Here is a 16,215-nt window from a genome sequence, read left to right on the forward strand (position 1 = left end):
CAGAAGCCAGGAGCCAGGAGCTTCTTCCAGGTCTCCCATGCGGGTGGCACAGACTCAAACCCTTGGGCCATCTCCACTGCTTTTCCCAGGCCATGAGCAGGGAGCTGGGATCAGAAGTGCAGCAGCCACAACACGAACTGGTGCCCTTGTGGGCATCGTAGACAGCAGCTTTGCCTGCTCTGCAAAAATGCCGGCATAGCGGCCCACGCCGAGTCCTCCACCACCCCCTCCCCGTGCGGTGAGGATTCTGAAGCACACAAGGAACGGCCCACTCAGAATCCATGCTCACTCCCGTCTAGAACATACTCTGAGACCCCAAAATTCCAAAATGTCTCCAAGCCCATTTTCAGGGCCTCCGTTGCCTTGCTGCCAGGTTCATCTCACTTGAAGGAAAACGGTACCACCTGGCGCAGCCGCTGTTAAGACTGAGCCTTGGGCCTCACACAGCTGTCTGCAAGATATGGCTTGGATGTGGGGCAGGGTCGTCCACCCATGCATGCTGGCTACCTCGCTGATGGGATGGGAGCAGACTGGTGAGGGCTGGGTGCAGGAAGCAGAGGTTAGCTCTCCCGGGGAACCACATCCCAGCACAGACTCCAGTGGTCCTGGAATTCTGATGGGAACCTGGCCTTCCAGGTTGTTATGAAGATCTAAGAAGGAGGAGACTAGAATGTATTTAACATTTGCTAGATTTTCGTATAACTTTTTTTTTTTTTTTTTTGACAGGCAGAGAGAAAGAGAGAGAGAAAGGTCTTCCTTTTCCGTTGGTTCACCCCCCAATGGCCGCTGCGGCTGGCGCACTGCGCTGATCTGAAGCCAGGAGCCAGGTGCTTCTCCTGGTCTCCCATGCGGGTGCAGGGCCCAAGCACTTGGGCCATCCTCCACTGCACTCCTGGGCCAGAGCAGAGAGCTGGACATGAAGAGGAGCAGAGCGACCGGGATAGAATCCGGCGCCCCGACCGGGACTAGAACCCTAGAACCCCGGGGTGCTGGCAACGCAGGTGGAGGATTAGCCTATTAAGCCATGGCGCCGGCCGTATAACTTCGAACTATGCAGAGACATATGGTATATGGGCCTCCAGGACGGTTTGGCTGTCCCTACTGAAGCTCATACTGAAGTTTCATCCCCACTGTGAGATATTAAGAGGGGGGACTAGGGGCTGGCATTGTGGAGCAGTGGACTAAGCCGCTGCCTGCGATGCTGGCATCTCATGTGAGCACTGGATTGAGCCTGGCTGCCCCATTTCTGATCCAGCTCCCGGCCAAGGTGCCTGGGAAGGCAGTGGAAGATGGCCCTGGTGCTTTGGTGCCTGCCACCCACGGAGAAGACCTGATGGAATTCCAGGATACTGGCTTCAGCCTGGCCCAGCCCTGGGCTGCTGTGGCCATCTGGGGAGTGAACCAGAGGATGGAAAATCTCTTTCTGTGAGTGCCTTCCTTCTACACTCCATCAAATGAATAAACGAAAGAAGAGAAAGAAAGAAAGAAAGAAAGAAAGAAAGAAAGAAAGAAAGAAAGAAAGAAAGAAAGAAAGAAAGAAAGAAAGAAAGAAAGAAAGAAAGAAAGAAAGAAAGAAAGAAAGAAAGAAAGAGAGAGAGAAAGGATGGAAGGAAGGAAGGAAGGAAGGAAGGAAGAAAGAAAGAAAGAAAGAAAGAAAGAAAGAAAGAAAGAAAGAAAGAAAGAAAGAAAGAAAGAAAGAAAGAAAGAAAGAAAGAAAGAAAGAAAGAAAGAAAGAAAGAAAGAAAAAGAAAAACAAGCCCTGTGCCGGGTGCTGCAGGATCCGGTGGGCGTCTTCATTATTTTAGCCTTTATTTTGTGCTCTCTGGCCATCATTTCCTTGACTTTCTACAGGACATCCAAAACAGTCTCTTTTGTGTGTTTTCCACACTGATAACCTCCCCATGCACGCCCCAAATCCTAGCTCCTCTCCCATGACAGCAGGAAGTACCCCTAGGGACCCGTGTACTGTGTGGCTCGCTCAGCGACGCGGGTGCGGTTTATTATTCCCGAAACACAAAGGCACTGGGGTGTAGAGAGAGGACGGAGGGCCGGCAGCGGTCAGGTCCGCGGACTGGGGCTGGGCTCCAGGGGCGCTGGCCGCTCTTCCCCCAAGCCCCCTGCCCCAGGCTGCGGGCTCCGTCCGCTCCGGGGGCCTACCGGACCTTCTGCCCGACGGGGCGGGAACCTGGCCTCCCCGCCCGCCCACCGTCCTCGGCCATCCAGTCCCACTCCGATTCTCTCACACTACACATTAGGCGCCTGCTGTGTGCCAGGCTTTGTGCTCTGGGGGCCGGGAACGTGAACTTGCAGGTCGGTTCTCTCCTCCTCACGCCTGTCTGGCTGATTTCTCCAAAGCGATCAGGCACGCGCGGGACCCCGTACCCGCTGGCCACGAGGCCCGGCTGCGTCGGTTCGGTCCGAGCCAGGCCTTGTCCCCTTAACTCCCAGCCCCCACGCCGCCTCCTCAGGCCCTTGAATCCAGGCCGCCCAGCCCCCTCCGGAAGAGGGAACGGGGGGGCGAGCGCAGAAGCTCGAGCGGCGCTTTCAAGCCTCGGTTGCCATAGAAACCGCAGCACAGGCCCGGGCGGTCCGTTACACCATCCTCCGGCGACAGCCAATGGCCTCCGACTCCGTCCCGGCCAATCGGCAGGTCCCCTGGTCTAGAGCCCCGCCCTCGGCCCAGGAACACCACCAATGAGCTTCGACCCTGCTCTCCCTCTATCTTCCATACAGCAGCAAGACTTGATTTTTTTTTTTTTTTTTTTTTAAGATTTCTCTAAATTAGAACTAGCAGGAAGGCCTCTGTCAGTGGCAGCCTGAATAATCTTTAGCTGGCATTTTATTTAAAGACAGCAAAATTGCCTCAATTATGCAAAAATATATGGAGTTGATAAAAAATCTGCACTATGTGAATTTCTTTCATTATAGATATTATCACTTAATTTAAAAATGATCAAGGAACTGGTTATCTTTGCTTGTTTGTATTTCAAATACAAATTAAGGCCCCTGAGTTTTTTGATGTTAAGTTCAGAAGACATTGACCTAATTAATCGGTAGCTGACTTACTGGAGCTCTGGTGTGAGTCCCAGCTGTTCCCCTTCCAGTCCAGCTCCCTGCTGGTGCTCCTGGGAAGGCAATGGAGGATGGCCCAAGTGCTGAGGTCCCTGCCACTTATATGGGAGACTCGGATGGAGCTCTGGGATCCCAGCTTCATCCTGGACCAATCCCTAGCCCTTGTGGCTATTTGGAGAGTGAACCAGCAGTGAATGGAAGCTCTCTCTCTTCTCTTCTCTTCTCTCTTCCTCTCCATCTTGCTATCACTCTGCCTTTCAAATAAATAAATAAACCTTAAAAAAAAAAAGAAAAGAAAAAAGAGAAAGAAACCAAGATCTAAGTGCTGGGTATGTTCACTGCTACTTGCATGTCATTTATTTTAAGCCATCTCAGCTGACCGAACAAAGAAATGCATCTGTATATACTAACTTGAGTATGTACATGTGCTTATAAGTATGTCCATCTAAACCATCTGTGTCTGCATTGCACTGACCATGAGTTCCTATTTATACAGACAGCTCTCACCCATTCCCACATGGATCCTGCCAGCCTGCTCCCGCTGGCTGAGCTGTTAACTCCCACCTCGACTCTGGCAAACCTGGCTCCCCCACCCAGCAACTCTCAGCCAGCTGCTCAACTGCTGTTCACACAAGAGCAGAGTCACGTGTGCCAGCCTGTGTCGTCACACGTGCCAGCCTGTGTTGTCAGTGCGCCGGCCTGTATTGTCAGTGTGCCAGCCTGTGTTGTCAGTGTGCCGGCCTGTGTCATAACATGTCCCAACCTGTGTCATCACACGTGCCAGCCTGTGTTGTCAGTGCGCCGGCCTGTGTTGTCAGTGTCCCAGCCTGTGTTGTCAGTGTGCCGGCCTGTGTCATAACATGTCCCAACCTGTGTCATCACACGTGTCAGCCTGTGTTGTCAGTGTGCCGGCCTGTGTTGTCAGTGTGCCAGCCTGTCATCACATGTCCCAGTCTGTGTCATCATACGTGCCAGCCTGTGTCATCAGTGTGCCAACCTGTATCGTCACATGTCCAAGCCTATGTTGTCAATGTGCCAACCTGTGTCATCATGTGTCCTGGCCTGTCATCAATGTCCCAGCCTGTGTCGTCACACGTGTCGGCCTGTGTCATCACACGTGTCAGCCTGTGTCGTCATGTGTCCTGGCCTGTCATCAATGTCCCAGCCTGTCATCACATGTGTCAGCCTGTGTTGTCAGTGTGCCAGCCTGTGTTGTCAGTGTCCCAGCCTGTGTCGTCAGTGTGCCAGCCTGTCATCACACGTCCCAGCCTGTGTCGTCATGTGTCCTGGCCTGTCATCAATGTCCCAGCCTGTGTCGTCACACGTGTCAGCCTGTGTCATCACACGTGTCAGCCTGTGTTGTCAGTGTGCCAGCCTGTGTTGTCAGTGTCCCAGCCTGTGTCGTCAGTGTGCCAGCCTGTCATCACATGTCCCAGCCTGTGTCATCATGTGTCCTGGCCTGTGTCACTGCGGGCAGCTTGCTAAGCTGGAGCAGTCTCCCGTGTGCTTTCTTTGCCCTTCGTGTCACAGACTCCGCCCACTTCTGAAGTGACCTGCTCAGCACTTGCCTCCCCCCTCCGTGAATGAATGAGCTTGCTCCACATGCTTGGAACAGTTGAGCTTGTGTTGTCACAGTCTTCATTCCATCTTGGGATTTTCCAGATGTTCTAAGTGATTTTTTTAAACTGCGTGCATTAAATTCTCTGCTTATGCAAAGGATTTTGACTAAATGCATAGTCACAGACAGACAACTGCAGTTCAGAATCTTACAGAAATTTCACCACAGGCTCAATGTTGGGCGAAACAGATGCCACTTGGGATATCTGGACCCCATATCAGAGTGCCTGGGTTCAAGCCCAGGCTCTGGTTCTGATTCCAGCTTCTGACCGGTGTGCACCCAGGGCAGCAGCTGGGCATGGCTGGGGTCCTTGACTCTGCTACCCCTGTGGAGACCTGGAATGAACGCTGGGCTTCTGGCTTTGGACTAGCCCAGCCGGGGCTATTGTAGGCATTTGGGGAGTGAGCCCGTGGATGAAGATCTGTCTATCTTTCAAATATGTGGGGAAAATGTGTGTTTTTTTTTTTTTTAATTTTAGATGAAGTTTTCATATATGTTATTTAACCCAATATATCCAAAATATTTTTTTAAGATTTTATTCATTAGAAAGGCGGATTGACAGACAGACAAACCTCCACCTGCTGGGCCACCAGCACCGCAGGAGGCGGCTTACCTGCTGAGCCGCCATGCCAGCCCCCACACTGTAGTTCTGAGGATACATTCGCCACAGATCCAGATGGTTTGAACTTGCTTCCTCTGCAGTCACGTTCCCAGGCCCTACAGTCCTGTGCTCAAACAATAGATTCAAATAAAGGTGTTGGGGCCTGCACTGCGGTGCAGTGGACAAGCCACCGCCTTCGATGCATCTGGTATCCCTGATTCACACCCCCGCTCTGCTTCCATTGGCTTCCTGCTGGGCTCCTGGGAAAGCAGCTGAGGATGGGCCAAGTCCTTGGGCCCTGCACCCACCCGGGAGTCCTGGATGAAGCTCCTGGCTCCTGGCTTCGGCTTCGCCCAGCCCTGGCCATTGCAGCCATTTGGGGAGTGAAACAGGATATGGAAACACTCTCTTTCTTTCTCTGTGTCACTCCCTCTCTCTCTGTCTTTCAAATAAATTTAAAAAAAGAAAAACTGTTAGCACAGTGATTCTGAAGCTAACGAACCAGCACCAGCGTGAGTTGCTTCTGTCCTCTCATTGTGTGGCCACCAGAAGCTTTTGTAATGTAAAATTTTAGAACAATGAAAAAGTTCTAATACATACAAATTGTACAATTTAATAAAATCATTATATTTTATTATTACTGTTTAGTAAAATTGTTTTACCAAATTTGATTAATATATTTAATATTAAAATTTACTTTTTAAAGTGTTTTTTTTTTAATTTATTTATTTGAAAGTCAGAGTTACAAAGAGGGAGGGAGAAACTGAGAGAGAGAGGTCTTCCATCTGCTGGCCCAGATGGCCACAATGGCCAGGGCTGGGCCAGGCCAAAGCCAGGAGCCAGGAGCTTCATCCGGGTCTCCCGTATGGGTGCAGGGGCCCAAGCACTTGTGTTATCTTGTCTTCCCGGTGCATTAGCAGGGAGCTGGATGGGAAGTGGAGGTAGAATCCATCCCAGGCACTCCAATATGGGATGCCGGTGTCACAGTGCCACATGCCTGCCTGTTTTTTTTTTTTTTTTCAAAGAAATATATGAATGTATGAAGAATACTTATCTAATACTGTTCTTGTTGAGATACTGTAATGTTTATTTTTATTGTCATGATTACATAGATGAAGTCTAATAGCATCTTTTTACTGTTCTCTGGCCATTAGTGTTCATTTTATGGCTTTTCACAGCCGTCAGTGAAAACAATGTCATTTAGAGGAGATGGGTGGTAAAACATCATCTGCCCTGGTACCAGGAGGGCATAGCGCAGTGAGGAAAAGCAGGGTGGACCCCGGAGAGCTGTTGGGAGGCAAGCAAGGTGAGGATGCAGGCCACAGGCAGCGCGGCTCCCTCACCCACCCCACAGAGGGGCCTGTGCAGCTGGGCGCTGGCAGAGTGTGAGACAGCAGGAGAGGGGACAGGTAGGCGGGCGGGGCTGGGCCAAGCCAGCCTGGGGGCCCAGGTGCACGTTTGTGTTTAGCGTGGGAGGGACGGGGGCTTTAAGAAGGGAAGAGCCACAGATGTGTGCTGAAAAATACACCACTCCGGCTTCTGGGCAAAGAATGGGATGGAAAGAGATTTGGTGGGTGCAGGGGGACCTCCAGGGAGGTTGGACAGGAAGCCCAGGGAGATGTGCTGGGGGCCTGGGCAGGCAGGGTCTGCATCTGTCTCCCGGAACCTCGCCCTCCATCTGCTCAGTCCAGTGTAGGCAGCTCAGTGGCGAGCTCAGAATTAGATGCCTGGGACCTGCAAGGTTCACGCCCTGGGGACCAGGTGGGTGTGTGGCCCCACCTGGGTTTGAACCCGGCCCCTCTTCTCCACTCCAGCTTCTTGTTATTGTAAATCCTGGGAGGCAGAGGTGTCAGCTCACACATCTGACCCGGGTGGGAGGCCTGGGTTGCATTCCACTCTCCAGCTTAAGTTTTGGCTTCGGCTGGGGCCAGTGTGGGGCATTTGGGGAGTGAACCATGGATGCGAGCTCTCTCCCTCTTTGTCCCTCTGTATGTCTCAAATAAATAAGTTGTTCTTTAAAACTCAACTCTGGGACCGGTTTGAAAGGATTCAGGGTAGTCTGTAGGCACTGGTAATAACCACATCTTAGTGCCAAAACGAGCTTTAGGTTTTTTTGTTTTGTTTTGTTTTTAAGATTTATTTGATTTGAAAGCAGAGTTAGAGAGAGAGAGAGAGAGAGAGAGAGAGAGAGAGAGAGAGAGAGAGACTCCCCAGATGGCTCCAACAGTTCAACCGCCGAGGATGGGCAAGGCTGAACCCAGCAACCAGGAGCTTCTTCTGGATTTCCTATGTGGGTGCAGGGGCCCAAGCACTTGGGCCATTTCCTGAGCTTTCCTGGGCACATTAGCAGGAGCTGGATCAGAAGTGGAGCAGCCCAGGCCCTAACTGGCACCCATATGGGTGGCAGCTTTACCTGCTATGCCACAACGCTGGCCCCTAAAATAAAATTTTCTTAAAAATATTGTGTGCCTTTAGCATTATCAAAAGGACCTCATGTTGCATGTGATGTTCTGGGACTCACTGTCTCAGCAAAGTATTGCACCTATGTGGATTTTGTTCATTTTCCAACGCTGGAATGTACTAGAATTTTCCTATCTGTTCACAAACACTTCGATTATTGCAGGTTTTGCTCCTACAAGTGGGTCTGGGTGTGCTTCTGGTGCAGGAAGTTCTTCCAGGGCTGCCATGGAAGGTGTGGTGTCTACACTGGAAGACATGTGCATGCTGACTTCTGCCAGGTCCCGCCGAGTCTGGTGTTGGACCAGCGGACTCTGCCCGCAGTACCCAGGGGATCCTGTTCGCCCACAGCTGCCCCGCATGTGGTCTCCTTGCTTTCTTCTCTCTCCTCACTCTGTCCTTCTCAGCACCTGCCACATTCTGACATGATCTGTCCGCTTCTGCCCGTCTCCTCTCCACTAGGATGTCAGCTCCAAGAGAGCAGAGATTCTTTTTTTAATTTTTTTTTTAAGTTTTATTTACTTATGTGAAAGTCAGAGAGCCGGGAGACAAATGCACACACACACCGATATCTCCCATCTGCTGTTCACTCCCCACATCCTCCCAGGCTGGGCCAGGCTGAAACCAGGAGCCAGAAACTCCAGCCGGGTTTCCATCTGGCTGTTGGCAGGAACCCAGGTCCTTGGGCCATCGTCTGCATTAGCAGGAAGCTGGATGGGAAGTGGAGGCAGAATTCAATCCTGGGCACTCTGACACGGGATGCAGGCGTTCTAAGCAGCAGCCCGACCTGCTGTGTCGCAACGCCTGCCCCACAAAGGCAGGGATCTGTACTGACTTTGTTGTCTAAGCCTAGGACAGTGCCTAGCACACAGCGGATGCCCTAAAGGGCACACCCACTGTATCAGAGTTAGGGCTCTATCTGAGCGCTCAGACTCCTATGGGAGGCGAGACAAGGAAGCAAAATTTTGAAAAATAGTATCTAGGGGCTGGCATTGTGGAGTGATGGATTAAGCTGCTGCCTGCATGGCCGGCATCCCAAATGGATACTGGTTCATGTTCTGGCTGCTCCTCTTCTGATCCAGCTCCCTGCTAGTGTGCCTGGGAAAGCAGCAGAAGATGGCATGAGTGTTGGGCTCCTGCCACCCACAAGCAGCTCCTGGCTCCTGGCTTCAGCCTAGCCCAGCCCCAGCCCTGGCCATTGTAGCCATCTGAGGAGTGAACCAGCAGATGGAAGATCTCTCTCTCTCTCTCTGTAAATCTGCCTTTCAAATACATAATAAATAAATAATTTTTTTAAAGAAGGAAGGGAAAGGAGAAGTCAGAACGTTCACACACTGCTGTTGGAATGTCAGTGGTGCAGCTCCCTTGGAAAACAGTGTGGCAGGTTTCTCACAAGATTCACGCAAGTCGCCCGTGACCCTGCCATCGCTCTTCTGGGCACATCTGCCCAAGAGAAGTGAAATCGCTTGTCACACAAAAACTTGGGCACAAGTATTCACGGCAGTTATTCGTCATCGTCCTAGGGAAGAAACATCTCAAGTGTGCATCGGCTGACTAGTGGAGAGAGACAATGGGGTCCACCGGTCTGATGGAATATTATTCGGCAATAAAAATAGATGAAGTTCTGGTACACGCTACAACGTCGACAGCTCCAGAAAACACGCCGCGAAGTGAGAGCAGCCAGACACGGAAGGCTACGCACTGCATTTCATTTCCGTGAACTATGCGGGACAGGCAGGTCCGAGGAGTTAGTCGGTAGATGAGCGGTTGCCTCGGGCGGGGGATTAGAGAGGACGCAGGACAGATGCTGGCACGACTGCTAATGAGCCCTGGGTTTCTTTTTCGGAGGCTGAAAACACTGCCACGTCGATCGTGGCGATGGCTGCAATGCTCGCAGACTCAAAGCCACTGCGTTGTGCCCGCAACAGGAGTGAGTGGTGAGCTATGTGAATTCTGGCCCAGTGAGGTTGTTGAGGAAAGTTCAGGACAGTCCTTACCCTAGGTGAGGAAAGGCGGCGGGGGGGGGGGGGGGGGGGCAAGATTCTGATTTTCACGTTCGGTCGGTGACGTCGTCACAGGTCTTTGTTAAGTTGCGTAGGAATACAAGGGTACAGCCACAAGCTTGTGGAAAAGAGAATAACAAGAATTTTAGGGAAAAAATTTTTGCACAAAAATCGCTGTGCAATTTTTTCATAATACACATTTTCCATGAACTTTTTGAGGATACCCCCCAGTATGCATGGATTTCAAAAACTATTTACACCAAAACGATTGTCTTTTAATTCCACTTGGCACAAAATTTTTAAGAACTCTCAAAAATACTCGCAAACATAACGTGAGCCAACTGGGGACAACAATGAGAATCCTGTGATGGGGTGGAAAGGGTGGGCAACAGCACAGAGTGGTCAGGACAAGCAGCTACTGGGAGTGGGCAGTGGAGGATGGCCCAAGTCCTTGGGCCCCTGCACCTGCATGGGAGAGACCTGGACGAAGCTCCTGGCTCCTGGCTTCGGATCAGGGCAGCTCCACATCTGCTCAGCTCTGGTCATCATGGCCATGGCCATTTGGGGAGTGAATCAGTGGATGGAAGACCTCTCTCTCTCTCTCTCTGCCTCTCCCTGTCTATAACTCCATCTTTCAAGTAAAATAAATAAATCTTTAAAGAAAGGATTACACACTACATAAATGTTGAGAAAAAAAGCCGACTGAAGAAGTTATTTCCCTCAACTGATGGCATTTCTCTTGCCGTCCTGCCCGGTAACATGCCCTTGCCCGGACTGGCTCCGCGGCACAGCAGGCTAAGCTGTCTCCTGCAACAGCAGTGTCCCATATGGGCGCTGGTTCAAGTGGTCGGGTCTTGGCTGCTGCACTTCCAGTCCAGCTCCCTGCTAGTGCTCCTGGTAAGGCAGTGGAAGATGGCCCAAGTACTTGGGTCCCTGCACCCATGTGGGAGACCTGGCTCCTGGCTTCAGCTTGGCCCATGCAGCCACTTGGAGAGTGAACTCTCCCTGCTTTCTCCCTTTCTCTCTGCAACTGCTTTTCAAGTAAATAAATAATCTTAAAACAAAACCCCCAAAATGCTGCGACAGTTGCCTAGGGGAAGGAAGCCAGGGGCTCTTCAAGGGCATGGACTGACTTGAGCCACTTTAGCTGCGCCGCACGGATCACAGCGCGGGGAGCGGTCGAGTACTAACACACACTTGCTGCCGGGCTGGCTGCGCGGAGGAACAAGGCAGCGAGGCGATGGAAGCCCCGGTGAGAATAAACCTTGGTCTAAATCCCCCTGGCAGCGAGTACGGCCAGGAAGGATTCAGATCTCCAGGAATAAGAATAGTAACAACGGGAAGAAGAACTAACAAGACTTACAAGATCCGAAACAGATCTTGGCGAGGCCCCTCACTGCAAGGAGGGGGCTGCCCGGCACAAGCGGCTAAAAATGAATGTCAAATGGGAAAAGCGCCGAGCGTTAGGAGCTGCAAGCAAACTCCTTTGTCCGCCCCCACCCCCACCCCCCTCCAAAGTCCTTCGGCCTGGCTCCAGGTGCTTCAGTGGGCGTTTACTCGGTACCACCGTCCCGGTTCCTCCAAGCGGCAGCAGCGTCCTCACTTGGAGGACAAGGAAAAGGAGAGGCCGGGAAATGAGCACAGGCAGAGCGGCCCCCTTCGGGCCAGGGCCCGCCCAGCCCTCAGCCGCGCAGTCCAACGCAGGACGCCCTTCCAGAAGGTGCGGGACCCTTTGCGCGGGAGCTGTGCCTTTTTCAGGAGCGCCCTGTGCCTTTAAGAGTCGCTCCCGCCCGCCTGCGGCGCTCCAGTTACCCTCCTGGGCACCCCGGGCATCACCTCCCCGCCCCCAGCCGCCGGGCCGCACCTCGGTCCTCCTCTCTGCCCACACCCGCGGGCGGAGCGAGCGCGGTCCCCAGAGGCGCGCGTCACCCCGGCCCCGAGCCGCGCTCGCTGCGTCCCACGGGGACACCCTCGGGCCGCCCCCCACGCCCGAGCCGGCTCTGTCCCGGCTTCCCGGGACCGAGAGAGAGCCCAGCGCCCCCGCCCACCGCCCGCGCGGCCGACGCCGTGAAGGTGACCTCCTCGGGGGCGGCCCTCGCCCGGCCGTGCCGGGACCGGCTCCCACGTGGTGACGGGGAGCGCGCGGCCCCTCCCCGCCACGCGCCCCGCCCCGTGCCCCAGCTAGCTCCTGCGGGCCTGGCACCTGGCAGACCGAGGTTGGGCTGAGAGCTGGGGAGAGGGTTCCCACGCATTCTCCAGTCTCGCAGGGGCCCGTGGAGAGCGGAAGCCCGCCTAGCTCACAGCGAGCCTAAGCTCAGAGACCCCGGACCGCGCGTCCTCGTCGCCTTGCCCGTGCCAAGTGGGCGTCACGGTCCCTTCTTTCTCCGGATTCTGTGGCACTTCAAGCGGAAAAAAGCGGTGATTGGGGGTGGGGGGTTCGTTCAGTGGGTCCAAAAGTATTTGTCGAGCGCACATGTGGCTGGAAACAGTGTGCAATGTGCGGGGTACATCTATGACAAGGTGACTCTATCCCCCATAAAAGCTGCCTTAAGTATGTGTCCCCCCCCACCCCGTTCTCTCCCGTGATGATCCGAAAAGACGCCGCCCCAGTGAGAGGGGCAGAAGTCCCACCTGGCGGCAGGTGTCACAGGAGAGGCTAACACTACAAAGGCAACTCGGAGCGAGCGCCAGCTCTGACAGCCAGATGGGAAGCACGCTCGGCACCCCCCACCCCCACCTCCCCGCAGCCCCAACCTAAGAAAAGAAACCCATCTCAGCCGCCCGCCCCCATCCCCGCCGCGAGACCGCCCGGCCCCGCAGCCCGAGCCCCGCCCCGCTCGGGAGCCCAGCGATTGGGAGATGCAAATCCCGGGTTCTCTGCCCAGCAACGGGTGACGCGCCGGCCGGGCGCGGGGCGTGGCCGGGCCGCAGCCCGGGCGGGCACCTCGGTGTTTACACGGGGCGGCCCCGCGCGAGCCGCAGCGGCCCGCAGACGGCGCGGGGGAGGGGCGGCGCGCGCGCCGGCGGGGCCGCGCGGGGAGAAAGACACTGGAAGGCGGCGGCGGCGGCGGGGGCTGCGAGAGAAGCCGGCGGGGTGCGATTCCTCCGCCCCCCCACGAAACAATGTGCGGCGTGCAGCGCGGCGCAACTTGCCGGGGGCGGCGGGGCCGCGCGGAACCCGCCTGAGGCCGCGCCGCGGGCCTTCTCCCCCCGCCGTCCGCTGGGCCGGAGCGCCCAGCTTCTCGCTCCCCAGCTCGCGGGGGCCGGGCCGAGCCGCGGGGCGGGGCCGCCCCTCCGTCGCCGCTGCCTCCTCCCCCACCCCCAGCCGCGGAGGATGCGGACGGCCCCCGGCGGCGTCTAGCGGCCCCGGGCCCAGGCGCGATGGTGCAGCAGCGGGGCGCGAGGGCCAAGCGGGACCACGGTGGGCCGCCGCCCCCGGGGCCCGGGCCGACCGAGGCGGGGGCGCGCGAGCCCGGCTGGTGCAAGACCCCGAGCGGCCACATCAAGAGGCCGATGAACGCGTTCATGGTGTGGTCGCAGCACGAACGGCGGAAGATCATGGACCAGTGGCCGGACATGCACAACGCCGAGATCTCCAAGCGCCTGGGCCGCCGCTGGCAGCTGCTGCAGGACTCGGAGAAGATCCCGTTCGTGCGGGAGGCGGAGCGGCTGCGCCTCAAGCACATGGCGGACTACCCGGACTACAAGTACCGGCCGCGCAAAAAGAGCAAGGGGGCGCCCGCCAAGGCGCGGCCCCGCCCCCCCGGCGGCGGCCGGCTCAAGCCCGGGCCGCAGCTGCCGGGCCGCGGGGGCCGCCGCGCTGCGGGCGGGCCCCTGGGGGGCGGCGCGGCGGCGCCCGAGGACGACGACGAGGACGACGACGAGGAGCTGCTGGAAGTGCGCCTGGTGGAGACCCCGGGGCGGGAGCTCTGGAGGATGGTCCCGGCGGGGCGCGCCGCCCGAGGGCCGGCCGAGCGTGCCCAGGGGCCGTCGGGGGAGGGGGCGGCGGCCGCGGCCGCCTCGCCTACCCCGTCGGAGGACGAGGAGCCCGAGGAGGAGGAGGAGGAGGAGGCGGCCCCGGCGGAGGAAGGCGAGGAGGAGACGGTGGCGTCGGGGGATGAGCCGCTGGGCTTTCTGTCCAGGCTGCCCCCGGGCCCCGTCGGCCTGGACTGCAGCGCCCTGGACCGCGACCCGGACCTGCCGCCCCCGTCGGGCACGTCCCACTTCGAGTTCCCGGACTACTGCACCCCCGAGGTCACCGAGATGATCGCGGGGGACTGGCGCCCGTCCAGCATCGCCGACCTGGTTTTCACCTACTGAGCCCACCGTCAGCGGGGCGCGCACGCCCCCAAACCAGCTGTTTACATACAGGAATCAGGTATCGGGGCCCCTCGGAGGCCGAGGCTGGCACCCCCCACCACCACCTCCTCCCGCGCAGCCTCCCCCCTCCCAGACGTGCCCATCCCCCTCTCCGATCCAGACGTGCCCCTCCCCCGCAGACACACCCCAAGGCGGCCCAACCCCCACCCCAGCCCTGACATCCAAGCCCCTCCCCACCGCGTCCCCTCCCGCACAGCCACCAGCAGCCAGCCCCCCTCCGAGGCAACTCGCGCCCTCTCCTACAGACCTGCGCCCCTCCCCCATTCTGCACACGCCCCTCCTCGTGGCCGGAGGACACGCCCCCGCGCCCGCTCTCGCGTCCTCCGCGCCGCCCCGGGGAGGGGGCGCTGCGGCCGGGCGGCCCCGCGCGCTCCTCCCATGCCCCCACCTCCGCGGGGGGAGGGGCTCTCTCCTTCGGCCCCGGGAGCTCCGGGGTCCGCCTCTCCTCTTGGGCCCACCCCCTTCCCGCGCATGCTTGATGCTTCTTGGGAGGAGGGGGCCGATCCCGGCAGGGCTGCACGCCTCGATCGGTCGCTCGGACTCCTCGCGGGATGGGGGTGGGGAGGGGGCGGTGGTGGATGCTGAGCGCTCCCGAGAAGTCCGCTGCTCCCTCTCCACCCGACGGGGTGTCGCTGCCTTAATGGGAGTCGTACTCCCAGGCTGGCTGGAAAGCGTCGGTTTGGGCCTGGAGCTCCCCCACGCCGCTTTGCCCGTCTTCCCCGAGGGGTCGCCCACAGCCCCGCACGCCGCCTCCCTGACTGCGTGCGTGATGCCTTTACAGCCTGCCTTCGGCCCCGGGAACGGCCCTTTCCTTCCCCATCTGGTAACGGGGGTGGGGGGTGGGGAGACGCTGCCCGAGAAAACGCAGCACCAGGACACGGGGGCCAGTCTGGGCGTGGGGTCCTTGCTGCTCCCGGCGCCCCCGCCCCCGCAGGCCCTATCACCTCAGGGCGCCCTTAAGCCCACCTCCCCCTCTCCGGTCGACCCTCGGCATCCGCAGTGTTCAGGGGGCTAACTGAGGCACGAGGGTGCTGGGAGTGGGGCTGGGGCCGGGCGGGTGGAGGTGGGCCACTGCGCGCCGCGGCGCTGCTGTGAGGAAGAAGTTGGACCCAGCCCTGCACCTGCGGGCCCCTGCCCTTGGCGCTGTCTCCCCCTGCAGCCCCGCCCCTCCGGCCTCCCTCACCCTTCGCCCTCACTACCTGTATCTCGCCGGCGTGGGCCCGCCCTCCGGGGTGGCCCCCACACACTCATTCACACACACAAATCTCAGGAACACACGGTCCCAGAGCCCTCCGGGCCCCCGCCCCGGTCTCGCAGGTCTCTGCCTCACGCGTTCCCGTTGCTGACAAAGCCACCAGCTGCCTCCTCTAAGCTTGGTGCTGGCCTCTGGGCCTTTCTTGCGCTCTTTCTCTGTCTCTTTCTCGTTTTCTTTTCTTTCTTTTTTTAAGAAAAAAAAAAAACGACAAAAAAGACTGAAAAAAAAAACCCAACCAGAAAGCGTCATGTGAGCGAAGAAATGTGGCTGTCTGTAGCCTTGGAGGGGAGGGGTCCCCGCTGGGGCGTTGGCACCCACAGCAGGACTCGGCCAGCCTGGCGCCAGGACTGAATAAAGTGTATTTGCCCCGACCTCACCCTGTGGTTCCGCATGTCTGTGCTTGGCCAGATTCGAGTGGGGGGGCGGGATGCAGGTGGGTGCGGGAAGAGCTGTGTGTCCAGGTCCCCAGAACTGCTGTCTGCCTGGGTGAGGGCAGCAGGCCCTGTGCACCCGGAGGCAGGGCATGGATGAGCCGTTCTCAGCACTGGCATCATGGTGGCCACTGCTCACCTGCCGTTGTGAGCCGGTGGGGATGCAGCCCCCTGGGGCCAGGTGGACAGACTGGAGGAAAAGTGGTGGATGGGGAAGTTTCTGAGTTGTGTTCACACCGGCCAAATGCAACGGGTGTGAGCTGGGCTGGGCCAGGAGGGCCAGAGAGCCAGGCTGAGCCACCCTGAGCCACCCTGGGCTCACAGCCCAGCTCCACCCCTGAGCACCTTTGCGACCTTGAGCCGCTCACTGTCCCCACTGTTGCAGCCGTGGTGGCTGG

The 16,215-nt window shown here is 57.5% G+C and overlaps 1 protein-coding gene across 1 annotated transcript; it reads left to right on the forward strand.

Moving 5' to 3' along the window:
• The first annotated feature begins 12,660 nt into the window (after positions 1-12,660).
• SOX12 (SRY-box transcription factor 12) lies at positions 12,661-15,762 on the forward strand. Its single transcript, XM_070051421.2, has one exon. It carries the CDS (start codon positions 13,133-13,135, stop codon positions 14,069-14,071), a length of 939 nt encoding a protein of 312 aa, XP_069907522.1. The 5' UTR covers positions 12,661-13,132; the 3' UTR covers positions 14,072-15,762.
• Positions 15,763-16,215: the final 453 nt, after the last annotated feature.

This window comes from Oryctolagus cuniculus, chromosome 11 (genome assembly GCF_051225735.1).
Source record: "Oryctolagus cuniculus isolate XC-2025 breed Fujian yellow rabbit chromosome 11, ASM5122573v1, whole genome shotgun sequence".
Classification (NCBI taxonomy): Eukaryota; Metazoa; Chordata; class Mammalia; order Lagomorpha; family Leporidae; genus Oryctolagus; species Oryctolagus cuniculus.